Source organism: Neovison vison, chromosome 6 (assembly GCF_020171115.1).
Source record: "Neovison vison isolate M4711 chromosome 6, ASM_NN_V1, whole genome shotgun sequence".
Lineage (NCBI taxonomy): Eukaryota > Metazoa > Chordata > Mammalia > Carnivora > Mustelidae > Neogale > Neogale vison.
This window is the reverse complement of record NC_058096.1, coordinates 179,744,980-179,765,637: the sequence shown is the minus strand read 5'-3', so window position 1 is coordinate 179,765,637 and position 20,658 is coordinate 179,744,980. Positions and strand designations below refer to the sequence as shown.

Below are 20,658 nucleotides of genomic sequence, written 5' to 3'. Positions count from 1 at the left end.
TATTTTTCTCCTCTCTTTACATAGATCTTACTTTTTTTTTACTTTTTTTTTCTTTTTTCAAAAAGCTCACACTGATAGTAAATGGGAAATATAGGAAAAACCTGCATGCTATTTTTTAGCATATAAGAAGTATGGAATTGTGGCTTTATTTATTTATTTATTTATCATTAAGAAAGGTAAGATAAGCCTGGTTCTCTCCACACCTTAATTTGACTATTCAACAGTCTCATACCAATTAAATTGTCACAAAGTAACAACATCGACAATATAACTTGCAGCCTGGCCATACAGACATAATTTTTTTCACACAATTTTTCTATGACCATTGTGTCTTTTATGAGCAAACTTTTATGATCTTTGAACTTCATCCAGAAATGATGTTGCAAACCATAAATATAACATATACACTGGTATGATACATTCATATTCCTTTCTAGGAAGATAGATCCACTGTTGTAAAGATAAAAAAAAAAAAGATTTTTTTCTGAAGTCTGATTCTGAGTGTGGGCTTTATTTTGAAATAATTATAAACTTACAGAAGTTACCAAAAGTGGTACAAAGTTCTTGTGTGCCTTTCTGTATGGTTCTTCTAATTATCTTACATACCATAATAGAGCCACGAAGACCAAGAAATTGACATGGGTACAAGTCAGGTAGGTAAACAACAGGCTTTGTTTGATGTGCACTTGCTTCTCTAATAATATCCTGTTTCTATTACAGGATCTGACCCAGAATCCCACATGGTTTATAGTATTTACTTCCCTTTAGCATCATTCCGTTCCATGACAGTTTCTTACTCTTTGGTTGCCTTTTGTGATTTTGACACTTTTGAAGACAACTGCTCAATTATATGACAGAATCCTACGCAGTTGTCTTGTGTTTTCTCGTGATTACAGTTAGGTTAGGCATTGTTGGCAAAGAAAACCACAGAAGCATACTGTGGCCCTTTTAATATACCACTTTCAGAGGCTGCACGAGGTCAGTATGACTTCTCATTGGTGACGTTCACCTTGATCATTGGTTAAGAGTAAGTCAGCTGAGTTTCTCTGCTGTAAAATTAATATTTTCCCCAGCATTAACTTTAGACACAGACACATATTTTTTAATGTATTAAATATTATATAGTCACCATATTCTTTTATGCCCTAATGTCCCTTCCTAAAAACCATTACGCAGGAACCTAACTTTCATTGCAACTGGTGTACTAAGAATTAATGCACCGTCCTTGGGAGATTCTCAGATAAAAGCCACTTTATAGCTGGAAATGATCACTCTATTGCATTTTAAATAAGAACATAAATAGAATGGCTAAAAGTAAATTGGCAGCATGTGCTCATTTCACACCCAGAACTACAGGACATCTGTTATATATGTGACAGGCCAGACCTGAAATCTGGTTTTCCCAGAACCAAATAGTGTTTGCCCAGTTTGACCTAAGTCAGCCTAATTAAGCAAAGAACACATCAATCACGTGCTACCTATTTTGGCTATGAAACTAACTGGATGGATAACCACCCTTTGATAAGGACAATAAAAAAAATTTTTAAAACAGTCACATTCACAGTTTCTGCTGCTGATACAAGAGGGGAAAAAAATAAATCCCTTAGCATGCTAATGATTCTGCATCCACATGCTATAATTATCATTAGTGTGCATCTGATGCTTAGGTATCCCCACCAGTGCAGAGAAGGACAGCCTTTGCAAAGAGGTTTACCAACATTATACTTTATTTTTCCTTTGAATGTCAGTGCTATCTGCCCTGACATAATATGCTCAGAGGAAATTGGCCACTTAGAGGTCCAGAGAAAGCAGGAGAAGGAGCACCAGAGAAATAAGTCTCTCACATTCCTCTCCAAGCTTCAATTTCCTCTTTGACAAATGGCAATTATTATATACCTACCTCCTCAAGTTATTGTGAGGATTAGATCATCTATATAAAATTTTAGATAGTAACTGACACATAGTAAGTACTCAAGAGAAAAAACAGCTTGTCATTTTATCATTCTACTGTTTTTCATGCCTGAAGTACAGATTTCAGTGCAAAAGACAAGAGAATGCAGGTGATTGCTTACTTAAATTGTTCTGTTTAATAGGCAGGGACTTCTGGTAAACTATTCTATACCAAACAAGAATTCAGAAGAGTTTGTCAAATGATATAGAAACATCCTATCTCTACATGCAGTTCCAGAATGAAGGACAATGTCAGTGAATTGTGCGTTGCGGTAAACTAATCTGTTCTTCAAGAAAATGAGTCCATGGGAAAATAAACAAGAAAATGCACTAGAATGCGAGTTCTATGATAAGATTTCTTCAACTTTTTTATGATATCCAGTGCCTAGCACCATGCCAGACATACTGCAGGTGTTCAACAAATATTTTTTTCAGATGAATGTTCTAATATAGTATTTTTTCTAATGTAGTATTTATTTCTCTAAAGGCTAGCACAGGAACTGCACAACTTACCTTTGCAGGGGATAGAAATCTACGAATATCATCACTACACCAAAGAGGAGGGTAGTGGGTAGTTTCATGTCCCCGGACTCTATGTATTATAGAGAGATTTCTTTCTTTCTTTCTTTCTTTCTTTTTTTTTTAAGATTTTATTTATTTATTTGAAAGAGAGGGAGAGAGAGATCACAAGTAGGCAGAGAGGCAGGCAGAGGGGGAGGGGGAAGCAAGCTCCCTGCAAGCAGAGAGCCCGGTGCGGGGCTCCATCCCAAGACCCAGAGATGACTACCCGAGCTGAAGACAGAGGCTTAATCCACTGAGCCACCCATGTGCCTCTACAGAGAGATTTCTAGGTTTCCCCTAGGTAACACAAAACCCCTACTAAGGTTGTTATTATGTTAATAACAATTTTAAACATATTAGCTCATATAGTTCTCAGTGAACTTCTTCTTCTTCTTCTTTTTTTTTTTTAAGATTTTATTTATTTATTTGAGAGAGAGAGTACACAAGTGACTATAGGGGCTGAGGGAGAGGGAGAAGCAGGGTCCTCACTGAACAGGAAGCCAGACTTCAGCGTGGATCCCAGGACCCAGAAATCATGACTTGAGCATAAGGCAGATGCTTAACTGACTAAGCTACCTAGGCACCCTTCTGTGAACTTCTGAAGTAGGTGGCAGTGTCTCCATTATATAGATGAAAAACTAAAGGGTTAAAAATAACTTTTATAAAACAGTTCAGATATTTGATATAAAAACTGAGATTTGGAGGCACCTGGGTGACTCAGTGGGTTAGTGCCTCTGCCTTCGGCTCAGGTCATGATCCTAGGGTCCTGGGATCGAGCCCTGCTTGGGGCTCTCTGCTCAGCGGGGAGCCTGCTTCCCTCCTCCCTCTCTGCCTTCCTCTCTGCCTACTTGTGATCTCTGTCTGTCAAATAAATTAAAAAAAAAAAATCTTAAAAAACAAACAAACAGGGGTGCCTGGGTGGCTCAGTGGGTTAAGCCGCTGCCTTCGGCTCAGGTCATGATCCCAGGGTCCTGGGATCGAGTCCCGCATTGGGCTCTCCGCTGAGCAGAGAGCCTGCTTTCCTCTCTCTCTCTCTGCCTGCCTCTCCGCCTACTTGTGATCTCTCTCTGTCAAATAAATAAAATAAAATCTTTTAAAAAAAATTAAAAAACAAACAAACAAACAAACAAACTGAGATTTGAATTTAGGTCTGTTTTCGAAACTGTGTATACTCCTGACTTAGAGTACTACACTCTCTTGTTTCAAACACCCTTAAAGTACTGTGTTACTTACTTCCCCAAAGAATAAAATATCTGTCTTACTTATTGCTGTATCATATGGCATGCCAGTTACTTGAAGCATAATTAATAATTTGAATAAAGGAGAGAGTGTAAAAGATCTTAGTCCCTTTATTTTTATAGCCTATTATTATTTGTATGTTTATGTTTGCAATCTTATTTCTACTTCTATATAAGTAGATACAGACTCACTTTTAAGCTATCGGATATCTGATTTGGCTGTCCAAGCAATCAGCAAGCTGTGCATAGTGATGAATATACTGGTAAGCTTTACTTTCCCACTAAGTGCATCCAAGGAAAAGCTCTGAAAGTCATACGGTTCTTGCCACTTTAAATCTGACACCTAATATATTAGGTATTAGAGTGTTTTGTGCTTACCTTTAGCTCTTCTTTAGTTTAGGTGATTAAAAAATGCCTGTTGCTGTCTGTATTGCAGCATGCTTCATTAACAGTGATTTATTTGGGAGTTTAGCAGAATTGGCACTCTGCAGCACACCAGTGGGCAGAAGGAAAACAAACGTGAGATGGTTGCTAAGGAACCCATCCTGCTGGGATGGTAGGAGCCTTTAAAAAGTTTGCAAAGTTGACTTCCCATTACCCAGAAAGCAAGACTGAGACTGGAGTCTGTGGGAAGATTCGTTTCCCCTAAACCACTTCCATACACCCTTCTTTAATGCTCAGGAAAGAATCCAGTGTAATCATGGGTTTTCCCTGCTGGTACAGTGTACTTTTCTGTATCCATTTTCTCCTGAAGCCAAATGTTTCACTGCTTGCTCATCTTTTTTTCCCAGCAAGTTTACTTACTCAAAAGCCATGCTTACCTTTTTCTAGCAGAATCTATTTATAAATGTTTTCTCTTATATTCCTTTCAACAACCCTGTATCATCCCTGTCACTTTACCAAAGAGAAAAGGGAGGCCAGCAGAGCTTAAATGACTTGCCCAAGGTCAACAGGTAAATGATAGAACTGGGATTTGAACCTAGCTTTTGTAATTCTAAAGCCATTGTTTGAACCACCATGAGAAAGGCAAAGAAATTTTTAATTTTACTTGCAAGCTATATTGATTTTGTTGTGTCTACTTGAAATGTTATGTTGAAAAGATTCAGGGACTGCCCTTGGGCTAAGCAAGAAAGAGTGCCATACTAAATTAGCTTGCTTTCCATAGGAATGGGAAGGAAGAATGGAGGTGCCATGTATTTTCCTATCTTCAGCTATGATCTACTTTTGTTTTTGTTTTTATTGTAATGAGAGTGTACTAATATGGGAATGCCATTCTAAAGGAAGGATGAAATATGTGAAAAGCAGTCTAAATAAGGGGAAAACACCACTGTATATTTTTTACATGCTACCATTTCCTGTTCTTCTAATAAGCCTGCATTGTAACTATTTGGGAGAATTTCCACATAGGGCATCAATATCTACACTCTGAAGTTGAACTTTCAGGGTTCATTTCAAGGGGGATGTAAATATTCTCTGTCTTGCTGGTAGTGGCAGTTGTATGACTGCACAAGTTTTTGAAACCTCATCAAACTTTACACTGAAAATACTGTAAATGAGCGTATGCAAAATATACTTCAATAAACTTGGTGGGGGGTGGCATTTAGAGTTCATGCCCTGTCCCTATGATAAAAGTTCTAACAAAGGACAATTTATTTAACCCTTAAAATGAAAATAATATTGTCCACCTTAACGGGTTCCTCTTTAAAAAAAAAGTTTATTTATGTATTTGTGTTTTTACTTATTTATTTATGAGAGAGAGAGAGAGAAAATGTGCATGCCATGTGCACAAGTGAAGTGGGGCAGAGAGCAGAGGGAGATCTTGAGCAGGCTCCCTGCTCACTGCAGAGCCCAACTCAGGAATCGATCTCACAACCCTGAGATCATGACTTGAGCCGAAATCAAGATTTGGCCACCCAACTGACTGAGCCAACCCGGTGCCACTTGAAGGGTTGTTTTAAGGGGCACCTGGGTGGCTCAGTGGGTTAAAACCTCTGCCTTCAGCTCAGGTCATGATCTCAGGGTCCTAGGATCGAGCCCCGCATCAGGCTCTCTGCTCAGCAGGGAGCCTGCTTCCTCCTCTCTCTCTGCCTGCTTCTCTGCCTACTTGTGATCTCCATTTGTCAAATAAATAAATAAGATTTTTTTAAAAAGGGGGGGTTGTATCCTGACACTTTACTGAATTCCTGTATAAGTTCTAGCAGTTTTGGAGTGGAGTCTTTTGGGTTTTCCACATAGAGTATCATATCATCTGCGAAGAGTGATAATTTGACTTCTTCTTTGCCGATTTGGATGCCTTTAATTTCCTTTTGTTGTCTGATTGCTGAGGCTAGGACTTCTAGTACTATGTTGAATAGCAGTGGTGATAATGGACATCCCTGCCGTGTTCCTGACCTTAGTGGAAAAGCTTTCAGTTTTTCTCCATTGAGAATGATATTTGTGGTGGGTTTTTCATAGATGGCTTTGATGATATTGAGGTATGTGCCCTCTATCCCTACACTTTGAAGGGTTTTGATCAGGAAGGGATGCTGTACTTTGTCAAATGCTTTTTCAGCATCTATTGAGAGTATCATATGGTTCTTGTTCTTTCTTTTATTGATGTGTTGTATCACATTGACTGATTTGCGGATGTTGAACCAACCTTGCAACCCTGGGATAAATCCCACTTGGTCGTGGTGAATAATCCTTTTAATGTACTGTTGAATCCTATTGGCTAGTATTTTGGTGAGAATTTTCCCATCTGTGTTCATCAAGGATATTGGTCTATAGCTCTCTTTTTTGATGGGATCCTTGTCTGGTTTGGGGATCAAGGTGATGCTGGCCTCATAAAATGAGTTTGGGAGTTTTCCTTCCATTTCTATTTTTTGGAACAGTTTCAGGAGAATAGCAATGCACAGAAATCAGTTGCATTTCTCTACACCAACAACAAGACAGAAGAAAGAGAAATTAAGGAGTCAATCCCATTTACAATTGCACCCCAAACCATAAGATACCTAGGAATAAATCTAACCAAAGAGGCTAAGAATCTATACTCAGAAAGCTATAAAGTTCTCATGAAAGAAATGGAGGAAGACACAAAGAAATGGAAAAATGTTCCATGCTCCTGGATTGGAAGAATAAATATTGTGAAAATGTCTATGCTACCTAAAGCAATCTACACATTTAATGCAATTCCTATCAAAGTACCATCCATCTTTTTCAAAGAAATGGAACAAATAATTTTAAAATTTATATGGAACCAGAAAAGACCTCGAATAGGCAAAGGGATATTGAAAAACAAAGCCAAAGTTGGTGGCATCACAATTCCGGACTTCAAGCTTTATTACAAAGCTGTCATCATCAAGACAGCATGGTACTGGCACAAAAACAGAAACATAGATCAATGGAACAGAATAGAGAGCCCAGAAATAGACCCTCAATTCTATGGTCAACTAATCTTCGACAAAGCAGGAAAGAATGTCCAATGGAAAAAAGACAGCCTCTTCAATAAATGGTGTTGGGAAAATTGGACAGCCACGTGCAGAAAAATGAAATTGGACCATTTCCTTACCCCACACACAAAAATAGATTCAAAATGGATTAAGGACCTCAATGTGAGAAAGGAATCTATCAAAATCCTTGAGGAGAACACAGGCAGCAACCTCTTCGACCTCAGCCGCAGCAACATCTTCCTAGGAACATCGCCAAAGGCAAGGGAAGCAAAGGCAAAAATGAACTTTTGGGATTTCATCAAAATCAAAAGCTTTTGCACTGCAAAGGAAACAGTTAACAAAACCAAAAGACAACTGACAGAATGGGAGAAGATATTTGCCAACGACCTATCAGATAAAGGACTAGTGTCCAAAATCTATAAAGAACTTAGCAAACTCGACACCCAAAGAACAAATAATCCAATCAAGAAATGGGCAGAGGACATGAACAGATGTTTCTGCAAAGAAGACATCCAGATGGCCAACAGACACATGAAAAAGTGCTCCATATCACTCAGCATCAGGGAAATACAAATCAAAACCACAATGAGATATCACCTCACACCAGTCAGAATGGCTAAAATCAACAAGTCAGGAAATGACAGATGCTGGCGAGGATGTGGAGAAAGGGGAACACTCCTACACTGTTGGTGGGAATGCAAGCTGGTGCAACCACTCTGGAAAACAGCATGGCGGTTCCTCAAAATGTTGAAAATAGAACTGCCCTATGACCCAGCAATTGCACTACTAGGAATTTACCCTAAAGATACAAAAGTAGTGATCCAAAGGGGCACGTGCACCCGAATGTTTATAGCAGCAATGTCCACAATAGCCAAACTATGGAAAGAACCTAGATGTCCATCAACAGATGAATGGATCAAGAAGATGTGGTATATATACACAATGGAATACTATGCAGCCATCAAAAGAAACGAAATCTTGCCATTTGCGACAACATGGATGGAACTAGAGCGTATCATGCTTAGCGAAATAAGTCAAGCGGAGAAAGACAACTATCATATGATCTCCCTGATATGAGGAAGTGTTGATGCAACATGGGGGCTTAAGTGGGTAGGAGAAGAATCCATGAAACAAGATGGGATAGGGAGGGAGACAAACCATAATTGACTCTTAATCTCACGAAACAAACTGTGGGTTGCTGGGGGGAGGGGGGTTGGGAGAAGGGGGGTAGGGTTATGGACATTGGGGAGGGTATGTGCTTTTGGGTAAATTGGAAGGGGAGGCGAACCATGAGAGACTATGAACTCTAAAAAACAATCTGAGGGGTTTGAAGTGGTGGGGGGGTGGGAGGTTGGGGTACCAGGTGGTGGGTATTATAGAGGGCACAGCTTGCATGGAGCACTGGGTGTGGTGAAAAAATAATGAATACTGTTTTTCTGAAAGTAAATAAATTGGGAAAAAAAAGGGGGGGGTTGTTTTAAAAATGAGATGAGTTAGTTTATAAGACTACTGCGTAGTAAGTACTCTGTAGATGATAATGTTGTTTATCATTTCCTCTGTTATTTTGTATTTTATTCTACCATTACACTGCCACCAACATTAATAGCTTAATCACATATGCTTTTTCTTTTCTTTTTTCTTTTTCTTTTTTTTTTTTTTTGAGTGAGAGAAGGCGTGTGTGTATGCATGAGCACACAAGCACAGAAGTGTTGGAGGAGGGGCCGATGGAGAGGAAGAGAGAGAATCTTAAACAAGCTCCACACCCAGCATGGAGTGTAGGCTCAATCTTATGACCCTGAGATCGTGAGCTGAGTTGAAATCAAGAGCCCAGAGCTTAACAGATCAAGCCATTCAGGCACCCCTAATCAAATATACATGTTCCTTTATCTACACAAGTTGTACTGAAAATTCACAAACATATAAACAGTATATAAATAGATAGATAATTGCATAATATACATAATATATATAATTACAGTTTTGAATACATGGCTTTCATGATAGAAGATAGGCCCCATTTTCATTTGTTTTTCAACTGAATCATAAAAGTGATCGGTATCTAAATGTAAATAAAAACTTTCTAAAATTGATGACTATAAGATGTGTTTAAACATATTGAAAGTGTTAGATATAGTAGAATGTTTAGGATGAATTTGTGATAGATACTTAGAAACCTAAGCAAATAAAGAGGAAATTATTAACTCTAAAAAAATCCCAACTAACACAAAAAGGAAATAAAACAGTATACTCTGGGACTTAGTTGAAAAATTATCAGCCAGGGACGCCTGGGTGGCTCAGTTGGTTGGACGACTGCCTCCGGCTCAGGGCGTGATCCTGGAGTCCCGGGATCGAGTCCCACATCAGGCTCCCAGCTCCATGGGGAGTCTGCTTCACTCTCTGACCTTCTCCTCGCTCATGCTCTCTCTCACTCTCTCTCTCTCAAATAAATAAATAAAATCTTTAAAAAAAAAAATTATCAGCCAAATTAAGTGATACAACTAAATTCAGACAAGAGTGGAACCAGGTATGTGTGCATGTGTTTGTGCATGTGTGTCTATCATTGGGACTGACTGTATAAGAGAGCTGAATTATCATGATCTATAAAATAAGCTAATAATACATTAAACCCTCAAATCAAGAAATAGTAGTTTAAGCATTTTTATTTAATCAAAATTAAGATACATACCAGAAAAATAACTTGTTTTCTCTGGGAAGTAGTTCCCTCCAGGGAGCAGGAGTAAGTATTTAAGCTATGTTTATGTATTACTTTAATAAAAGTAAAGAATAAGTAAACTTGAACAGTAGCACAATAAGTGATTATCTAGTGGAGGCTATGAACAGTGAATATACATTTGTGCTGCAGGATTTAATTTCTGGTAATAGCATCATACATAGAATTTAATTTTTGTTTGTTTATGGTACACATGTAACTTTATTTTTTTTTTACAGTGTAATATTAGTTTCAGGTGTATAATATAGTGATTCAGCATTTCCATTCATCACCTGGTGCTCATCACAAGTGCCCTCTTCAATCCCTAACATCTATTGAACCCAAACCCTCATCTTCCTCCCCTCTGTTAACCATCAGTTTGTTCTTTATACTTAAGAGTCTGTTTCTCGATTTGTCTCTTTCTTTTTTTCCTCTTTGCTCATTACTTTTCTTTCTTAAATTCTATGTATGGGTGAAATCATACGATATTAATCTTTCTCTGAGTGACTTATTTTGCTCAGCATTATACTCTCTTGTTCCATCCGTGCTGTTGAAAATGGCAAGATTTCAGTTTCTATGATTGAATAATATTCGTGTGTGTGTGTGTGTGTGTATGCATGCATGTGTGTGTGTGTTTATCACATCTTCTTTATCTGTTTATCTTTTCTGGACATCAAGTTATATTACAAAGCTGTAGTAATCAATAGAGTATCCTATTGATACAAAAACAGACAATAAGCACTTATATTGATAGAAGAGAAAATCCAGAAATAAGCCCAGAAGTAAACTATTGGTGGACACTTGGGCTGCGTCCTTATCTTGGCTATTGTAAAAAATTGCCCCTATAAACATAGGGCTGCATGTATCCCATTGATTTAGTGTTTTCATATTCTTTGCTGGATTATAGGGTTGTTCTGTTTTTAACTTTTGAGACATCTCTATACTGTTTAATACAGTTGCTGTACCAGCTTGCATTCCCACCAACACTTGTGCAGTGTTCTGCACAAGAGAGAGAATTTGGAGAATTCTCCAAATTCTCGCTAATACTTGTTTCTTTTGTTGTTGATTTTGGCCATTCTGAGAGGTGTGAAGTGATAACTCATTACAGTTTTAATGTGTACTTACCTGATCGTAAGTGATGTTGAGCATCCCCTCTTGTGTCTGTTGGCCATTTGGATATGTTCTTTAGAGAAATGTCTGTTAAGGTCTTCAGCCCATTGTTTTTTGGGTGTTTATATGTATATGTTGTTTTATGTATTTTGGATATTAACCCTTTATCAGATAAGTCATTTGGAAATATATTCTCCCATTCTGTAGGTTGCCTTTTGCTTTTGTTGATTGTTTCCTTTGCTATGCAGAAGCTTTTTATTTTGAAGAAATCCCGGTAAGTTTTTGGTTTTTTGTTTCTTATTTGTTTGTTGTTTGTTTTTTACTTTTGTTTCCCTTGCCTCAGGAGACATATCTAGAAAAATTTGTTATGGCTGTTTCTAAAGAGTACTGACTGTGCTCCTTTCTAAAATTTTTATGGTTTCAAGCCTCACATTTATCTCTTTAATGTATTTTGAATTTATTTTTGTGTATGGCGTAAGAGAGTGGTCTAGTTTCATTCTTCTACATGTCCAGTTTTCCCAACACCATTTGTTGAAGAGATTGTCCTTATTCCATTGGTTATTCTTTCCTGCTTTGTTGAAGATTAATTGACCAGGTAATGGTGGGTTTACTTCTGGGTTTTCTATTCTCTTCTATTCTCTTGACCTTTGTGTTTATTTTTGTGCCAGTACCATGCTATATTAATTATTACAGCTTGGAAATATAACTTTAAGTCTGGAATTGTGATGCCTGCAGCTTTTTTTTTTTTCTTTTTCAAGATTGCCTTGGCTATATGGGTCTTTTGTGGTACTATACAAATTTTAGAATTGTTTGTTCTACCTCTGTGAAAAATGCTGTTGGTATTTTGATAAGGATTGCATTAAACATGTAGACGGCTATGGATGGAATAGACATTTTAACAATATTTGTTCTTTAAATCCAAAAGCATGGAATATCTTCCCATTTCTTTGTGTTGTGTTCAATTTTTTTCATCATTTTGTAGTTTTCAGAGTGCAGATCGTTTACCTATTTGGTGAGGTTTATTCCTTAGTATCATATCTTTTTTTTTTTTTTTAAGATTGTATTTATTTATTTGACAGACAGAGATCACAAGTAGGCAGAGAGAGAGAGTGGAGGAAGCAGGTTCCCCACTGAGCAGATAGCCAGATGCTGGGCTCAAACCCAGGGTCCTAGGATCATGACCTGAGCCAAAGGCAGAGGCTTTAACCCACTGAGCCACCCAGGTACCCCAGTATCATAATATTTTTGAGCAGCACACATAACATTTAAAAGCAACTTTCCTGGATGGGAACATGGTGTAATCTGAGAAACGGTGAGGTGTCTCAAATAGCTTTGGTGATGACAAAGCCATGGTGACTACCATTCATTTGACTAATTATCTTCCAAATGCACGACTGTTCTCTGATATGGTGATACAAGTCAGGCTTTCATCCTTCCTTAGAAGCAATCTAGTTCACCCTCTTTTATTGGTTGAGAAACTTGGCCAGCAATTAAATAACAACACTGAGTCAGTAACCCAGTTATGCTGAGTCTCAATCCAGGGATCTTTTGAAATACTGCAGTGTAATTCTTGGGACTGCTTTGGTTTTTGGAAAAATGTCTCCCCAGTAGCAAAGTGTACAAGTCCAACATCAAAGCAGATTAAGATTTTATAGGGAAAAAGTATACTGAGAAAGTGATAGTGGGTATATATTCTAAGAAACTTTAATAAAAAATATTTGAAAATTAGTGTATAGAACTTTCTTGGCTCTCAGAATGCATAAATATATCCTTCAGTGACTGAAATGATGAGATATTGGCTTGCTTGGTTTTTATCCCTCAGGATATCTGCCTAATGAAATTATCATATTTCTGGTTAGAATTACCAAGTGGTAGACACTGTTTTGTCCAAAAGAAGCCTTTAAAAATGGGGAAAGTTGTCCACTTTAAGCCAACCTCTCTAATTCTTCAGTGTCTTCTCTAATGAGGTCTTATGATGGAAATAGAGTCCAAATCAGCTATCGGGTAGGCACGTACAGTCTAAATAAGGGATTGCCTCTTATGCTATCTACCTCTTGGTAAATAGGTGGCATTTTCCAAATGTATTATCCAGGCTCTTTATAACTTTTCTTCTTGTTTTTTTTTTTTTTTTAAAGATTTTATTTATTTATTTATTTGACAGAGAGCACAAGAAGAGGGAGTGGGAGAGAGAAAAGCAGGCTCCCCACTCAACAAGGAGACCAGTGTGATTGTGGGGCAGTGTTCTATGTATGGCTCCATCCCAGGACCCTGGAATCATGACCTGAGCTGACTGCAGACTTTTAACTGACTGGGCCACCCTGGTGCCCCTCTTTTCTTCTTTACACTGTTCTCTCTGTTCTTTGAGATGCTTGGGACAAGAAGTCCAATGAAAAAAACTAAGCAAAACATGTTTTCTCACCATTCCTAAAGAAGACTTATTGCAGTCTCCACAGAAGCCGGGAAGACATCAGGGAAATAGAAATGGAAATGTGTCTCTTCTAGTACATAGAGTAAAAAGCTGATGTAGAAGAAAATCTAGTAAGCTAATTAGATTGATATGATAAGAATTTTCACTTGTCAGAAAGAACCTGTAGGCTAGCTACCATAACCATAGAAATTATACATTATATATACTACTCACTTTACATATAAACTAACTTGTATAGTCTGCAGTCTTTTCTACCTAATGAGTTGCTGTGCCCTTGTGAGCAGAGACCTTGACCTTGACTCTTTTCATTCTGCATATTACCATTTGAATAATGGGCACTCAGTAAATATCTGTTGACTGATTAAAATTTAAGATTTGACTGTATGCCATTTTCCCTTTAAATGATTGGCAGATTGCTTTCTAAGGAAGCCAGATTTCTCTATTGCTTTAGTTTTGTTCATTGCTTCCCCACCATTGTGATTGACTGCACACCTCATTAGCTAATTGTGGAGTTAAAAAATGCTCAACTATACAACTGGGAAATGTGGATGATCCTTTTTAAAATTCCTGCCTTAAAAATGGCTGCACTCTAAATAATAATTAGTAAGAAAACAAATGTTCATGTTGCTCTTAACAGTGGAAGAGAAAGGAATTTACTCACATTCGTACTGGCACAAGATTTGTGAATTAACACTAGCAATAGGTAGATTTCCGACTAGGTCTCAGCTCAGAAACTGCATTATAAATATGACACAGATTCTGCACTATTACGTGCTGGCATCTGGCTTCATTTCTGAAAAAGGACAATGTGAAAAGCAGATTTAGAAAAGAATCACCATCAGAACTTTATGTCATGCTTTAAAAGACACAGGTTTATTTACATTTCTGTCACTGGTAGAAAAGAGCACAGAACTTCAAGTATGAAGACATAGATTTGAGTACTGGCTCTATTGATGAAAAGACCTTTGCCCTTGGACAACTTCCACAGCCTCTCACAATCTAATTGCCAAAGCTATAATTTTATAGAGGATAGTGCTAATGCCTGACATTCAGGGTCCTTATGAAGGCTAAATAAGAAAGGAATGTAAAAGCATGTGGTATGTCCACAAAGATGTGAATTACATTTGTTCTTTCATTTACATACCAACCATTGACTGTCTAGTCTGTTCCATACACTGTCCATGTGCCTCTCAAATATAAGGGAATAAAGCAGTGATTCCTTACCTTCATTAGATTTAAATTCCATTTGGGGAGAAGATTTTAATTTCCATCTAAACAATAATAATGACTAATACTTACTTTCAAAAAAAAATGTCAGGTGACCTTTACAGCACACTGATGTCCCCAGTCTATAGACGAATATGTTTATAAAGACTATATGGTTTTCCCAAGTCATGGGCAAAACCAGGAAGAAAGAACTCATTGTGCTTGATTCCAATTCCAGTGTTATTCCACTCTGCCTTCCTGCCTTGAGGCCCTGAAAACTTTGTTATATATTGGAAGAATACTTTGTAATTAGAAATGTAGTTAAATTTGTTGACCAGAGGAAAAAAGCAAAGAAGGAAAACAGATATCCTATACTTCTGGGATTGCATTTAAAGTAGATCCCCATACACATAAATCAACTTTTTTTTTAAGGTCCTTTCCCTGTTTAAAGTCATTCCCCTAGTCATCTTAACTTTCAGATTCTAGTCCAAATTCTTTAATATACATTCAAGGCAGTTTGGCTATCAGGGCCCTGACTTAATTGTGCTGTGCTATTTTTAACAAGGATGGCAACTAAGTATCAAGGACCTGTACTCCGTGTCTTCCATAAATTCTCACTAATTTTTTCAGGAAGCCTGGGAGACAGGTATGATTGCCATTATTTTACAAATGAGCCAAGTAGCTAGGGAATTCGAGATCCAGGGTTGGAGCACAAGTCCGACTCTTCAGACTTTGCTGCTTTCATTATCTTGTGTTGCCATAAAGAACACACTAAGTTCTCATCTTCCTGGTCTGTGTTGTCCTCATCCATTTGGCTTAGAATTTCCTTCCTCCCTCTTATTTATCCTTTAAACTCAGATGAACTGTTTAGGACCCTTGGAAAGCTTTTTTGAAACCGCACTACCCCCAATTCAATTAGATGATGTGCTTTTGCATCCTTAACACTTAATAGACTTTTTTATATGCCTTGAACTGAATTAATGACTGCTTTAGTCCCCTCATTGTCAAGCCAACAGTGAGCTTTTCAAGGACAGGGCCCTTAACCCTACTACCTCCGCACACCGGGCACCTTTTACTGTTTCTGTTGCACAATAAACAAATGCACTTTCTAATTAGGCTGAATTAGAGCTACTTGGATAACAACAGCATTGTAAATTAACAGAGTCCTAAATCAAATAATGGTATGATCAGATCCTGCATGGAGGTTCTTAGAAACCAGGACTCTTAAAAGGGAATTGAATCCTGCTTAATTCTTTTTTTTTTTTAAATTTAAGATTTTATTTATTTATTTGCCAGAGAGAGAGAAAACACAAGGAGGGGTAGCAGCAGGCAAAGGGAGAAGCAGGCTCCCCAAAATGCAAGGAGCCTGATGTAGGACTAGATTCCAGGACTCTGGTATTCATGATCTGAGCAAAGTCAGAAGCTGACTGGGCCACTCAGGTGTCCCATGAATACTGCTTTTTCTTAAGTACTTTATAGGGAGATCTTTGGTATTACTATCAGAATATCAAAACTGTTCAAAGGATTGAAGGCTAGAAGAGTTTTGCTCTGTTTAGCATTGTGTAAAAATATCCTGAGAGTTCTCAGTTAATCTCCTTCTGGCTCAGCCAGAGAAAGCAACCAAGTCCTCTTTCATTGTGTAGTCTCCTCTCTAGAATTTACGAGTCTAATTCATGGGCAAGGTCTCAGAGTTAGTGCTGAGTACACTATCTTTTGCTATAGCCACCTTAGGATAAACCAGGGAGAGCTCTGAGCTGCAGGGGAGATCTATTACCACCATAACTCTTGGCTCATCCTACAGCCTTCTTTCTGGCTTTAGTAGAAAAACTGAAATTATGAAACTTTGTATCCTGTACCACAGTCCCACATGAGATTCATGAATCTTCAGCTCCGTACAGAAAACCTGGTTCAGTGACACAACTGCCCACTAGACAAATTACTGTCAACGACCTTACCTTACCTGAATGTAAATAAATGCCAATAGGGTGCTTGAATCCCTTCATCCTTAAAAATCTACAGCTCTTAACACACACTGTAAATAGCATCATACCATGAATTAAATCTTTATCATGAAATAGGATACATTTCCTAAGCTAATTTTAATTGCTTCAAGAAACTGCTTAACATTGTAGATCAATCCCCAGGTCTGAGATGACATTTCCCTCGCAAAATTAATTATTAATACCCTGATCATTTGCTTAAGACATTAATAGTTTTCATTGATCAGCACATCCTGTTTATCTAAAATGGCCTAATCACCATGCATGTCAGAAAAGTATCTGAACATATCCAATTAGAGATGCTGCCTGCTTTCAGCCACATCAGCAGATCAGAAGTTAAGAGTCCCTTTTGTCTTCACAATATATTAGTCTAGCTTTATCAGAAACTGAGCTATTTAAGGGCACAAAGGAAAGACAAGTTCTCTAATGATGGTTCTCCACTTTCTATTAGCTTCCTGGTAAACATAAGGGCTTCTCAGTGACCACCCAGTATAAATTAATGCTAAGAGCCCTTGATTAATGAGCTTGTGCTGTTCCATGTTTTTATGTGAGCCTGTGTTCCATCATAGTGTTTTCCTTACAAGTGGGGGTGAGATGAAAAGCCCCAGGTTATCATTAGGATAAAAATATTGGATGTGCAGTAAAAATACTATCTAGCATTTGTATGGCACTGTATAGTTTTCAAAAAGGTTTTATTTACTTAGCAAGAAGGTATCTTTGAGACAAGAAGGGATCAGGAGGGAGACAAACCATAAGAAACTCTTAATCTCATGAAACAAACTGAGGGCTCCTGCGGGGTTGTGGGGGTGGGGATAGGGTGGTTGGGTTATGTACACTCAGGAGGGTATGTGCTATGGTGAGTGCTGTGAAAGTCTGGTGGTGTGAGTGTGTAAGTCTGATGATTCACAAACGTGTACCCCCGGGGCAAATACTACATTATATGTTAATTAAAAGAAGAAGAAGAAGAAGGAAAGAGGATCAGGTGTATACCCAGAATCATGCAACTAGTTATAGCCAGAATTGTAAAGAGAATTTGAGTCTCCTAGTTTCCTAGCTTTCTCCTGTAAATAGGATAAATAGGTAGTATCCTGCTCATCTTTTAGACCCCAGTGGGAGCTCTTCTCCTTTATGATATTTCCCAGGCCAGAAAGTCTCTTCCTTCCTTCACAATGGCGTATTGTATTGCAGTTTTATGAAATGTGGGTAAATGCCCCCAGTTAGTAGGAGTTGGAGATCCTTGAGGCTAGATCTGGTTGTCTGCATTTTGGGAGGTCCGGTGCCTCATCTAGTGTCTGGAAAGCAAAAGGTGCCCCATATATGCATAAATACATGGCTTGCTGGCAGTACGGAGGGAGAAGGGATGGGTAGATGAAAGCAAGTGCTGTCAGAGTTCTTTTTTCTAAGGTCATGTTGCAGACCTTTGGGACCTGACAATAATTTGACATTATTTGGCTCACACATTGTTTAAGAAAATATTTTGAACTGATTTTCAATATTTAAAAATGGGAGATTTTCAAAATACAATAATATTTAATTATTTTTTCTTTGAAAAGTTATAAATGGTCTTGTAGTCCTGGGTCTGTGCCCCATATGTTAGCCATCAGCTTGAGCTAAGGAGCATCTACCCACTTCAGACAGGTTGTGTTCTCCAGAGTGCCCTGTTTGTCTGCCTGTTCACTCATTCACTTACTTGCTTTGTAGCCTTTGGCATACAGACCCTTTCATATACCATAAAGTTCTCCTATTTTGAGATTTCTGGATAATGGAAGAGTTGCTTTTTTAAATCATGTTCTCTATTTGTCCAAAAAAACCTAGTAGTCAGCTACTCATACATGGTAGGATTTCTCCCAGTAGGCACTAGAGCTGAGCTCTTTTATTGGATTCAGGAGATGAAACATAGAGTAAGGAAAAATACTTAAATTGATAGAGTAGTTATAATCTTCCCACATATAACTCCATTCTAAACCTTGGAATTTTTTCCTTGTGGTCCAGCAATGTTAACTCTATCTTGTACAGTAGCAGCTTTTCCATGTTGGCATTTTTGTATTATTAATTGGAAAATAAATAAGAACAGGAACTGGAGACTAAGGCTTGAGTAGGACCTTATTAAAAAAAAAAATAGTCCATTCCTCTGCCTTTGGGTTGGTTTATATCTAAGGAAAGCTGTTCTTGCTTACACTCAGTAGCCACAGGGAGACACCAGCTCCATTATCTGCCCAGGTATTATTTAGAAGGAAAGGAGAGGGAGCTTATTTGCTTCATATTCATAATTTAACATACTATTCTTTAGTCGGACTTTCCACAAGTGAGTTTTATTTGTATTCAGGTAAAAACAAATTTGTAGAGACCACAAGAAGTATCTGCGAATCTCATTGCAATGTCTCTTCTTTCCCACAGATTAAAGGTTGAACAAAACTTAAAAGAAGCAGCGATTCTTTTCACTTGTTATTGGACTCGAAACTCCTTTGACCTCGGAAACTGAAGATGAGGTTGCCATGGGAACTGCTGGTACTGCAATCATTCATGTTGTGCCTTGCAGGTAGAGTGTCATTTAAAAACTTCTTGATTTAAAAATGCCACTGTATTTCACACTAATTCAAAAGTGGGTCTTCACTTTAGATGGCAATGATAAAATCATAAGCGTGCACGTTACTATGACTAGACTAACATTTGCTGACACTGTTGAATATACTTTCCTGATGGTCTTTTAGTGGCTCTTTTCATGGTGTTGTATCCAGAGCTAGACATTGATGTTTCACCTGCCTATCCGGTCCTTTTAGAGTCCTCTGAGCCATTATTTAGTTTGAAAGTTGTTATTTTTGCTCATCCCACTGGTCAATTGCATAGAGATATTGGGCAATAAAACCAATAATATAGTCTAGAGTATTGCCTACTTTGATGTCAGTGGATGGAAGTTTATTTGGGCAGCTCTTTCAATGTCTTTGTTAATATTGCTCCATCTTTTGATACTAAGACTCTTTCTTTTTCATTTCAATACACCTATAGTTAGCAGAAGACAGAAAGAAAAAAGATAGGAGATTTTTACTGTGTACCAATGGTCAGCTAGTAGACAAGGGCTTTGAAAAGTTCAGACATGCTGCTTATTACTTTCTCGATTTTCTGGAAGATATGAACCTACCAGGTAGCATACATAATTCAAATATTGATGCATCTTAAGTCCAACGCATGCTGAGAGTTGGTTTTAAGGTTGGGGTGGTGGGCATCTTTCCAGGCCTTTTTCAAATGTCTTCTGACCTGCTTTGTTATTGAGAGTTTTGAGTCCAAGAGGGAACCTGGAGTATATTTGCATTTTTATAAAATACAACAAAAAGACTTTTGGGTCACCATTACTTTGATTCATGACTTTGTTCAAATAATGTTACTGAGTACCTTGCAAAGACCCAGCTTTGTGCTAGTATCTGGGAACATAATTCTGAGAACGACACACACGGTTACTGCTCCCTTAAAGCTCTATTAGCTGAGTTCTAAGGTACATAGATTGAAAGCTTGATAGAACAGATTATTTGTAATAGTTACAAAATTAAAGCTAGCAGTGGTAATACTAACATACAGAGATGAATTTTCCATGCCAGGCACTGTGCTCACCTGTTATAATTTAGCTCATTTAATTACATCATGACCACTAAGAAGTCAGTGTTAACTATTTATTTTTATTGGCAACACCATTACTATTAATATCATTACTGAAACATCAAGAAGAACTTAAGAAACTTAGCCAAGCCAGTAAGTGGGGAAACTTAAGTTTCAGACTCAAGCAGACTGACTCCAGAATCCATAATTTTGATCATTAGAATATAGTCCTTTAGTTATATTGTTGATTTGTCCAGTTTATGCTTACAAATTTAGTCTTGAAATTTTGGCTTCCATTCTCACTCTTTTTCTAAATGTTAACCCACATTCACTCATAAGCATTGTAGTGCCCTACCTTTAAATCCTGAACCTTTTGTCTTCACAAATATCCTCACCATTACCTGATTATGGATATGTTGGCGTCCAGACACCTGTT

General features: G+C 37.8%; 1 protein-coding gene across 4 annotated transcripts in view; it reads left to right on the top strand.

The window, feature by feature from the left end:
• Positions 1 to 20,658, top strand: part of CNTN4 (contactin 4) — a 952,026-nt gene that overhangs the window by 440,313 nt on the left and 491,055 nt on the right. For all 4 annotated transcript variants that reach the window (XM_044253128.1, XM_044253130.1, XM_044253132.1 and 1 more), the window contains one exon: positions 19,029 to 19,170. In XM_044253128.1, coding sequence (XP_044109063.1) covers positions 19,116 to 19,170 — 55 coding nt within the window. In that variant the 5' untranslated portion in view covers positions 19,029 to 19,115. The remainder of the gene's footprint in view (positions 1 to 19,028; positions 19,171 to 20,658) is intronic.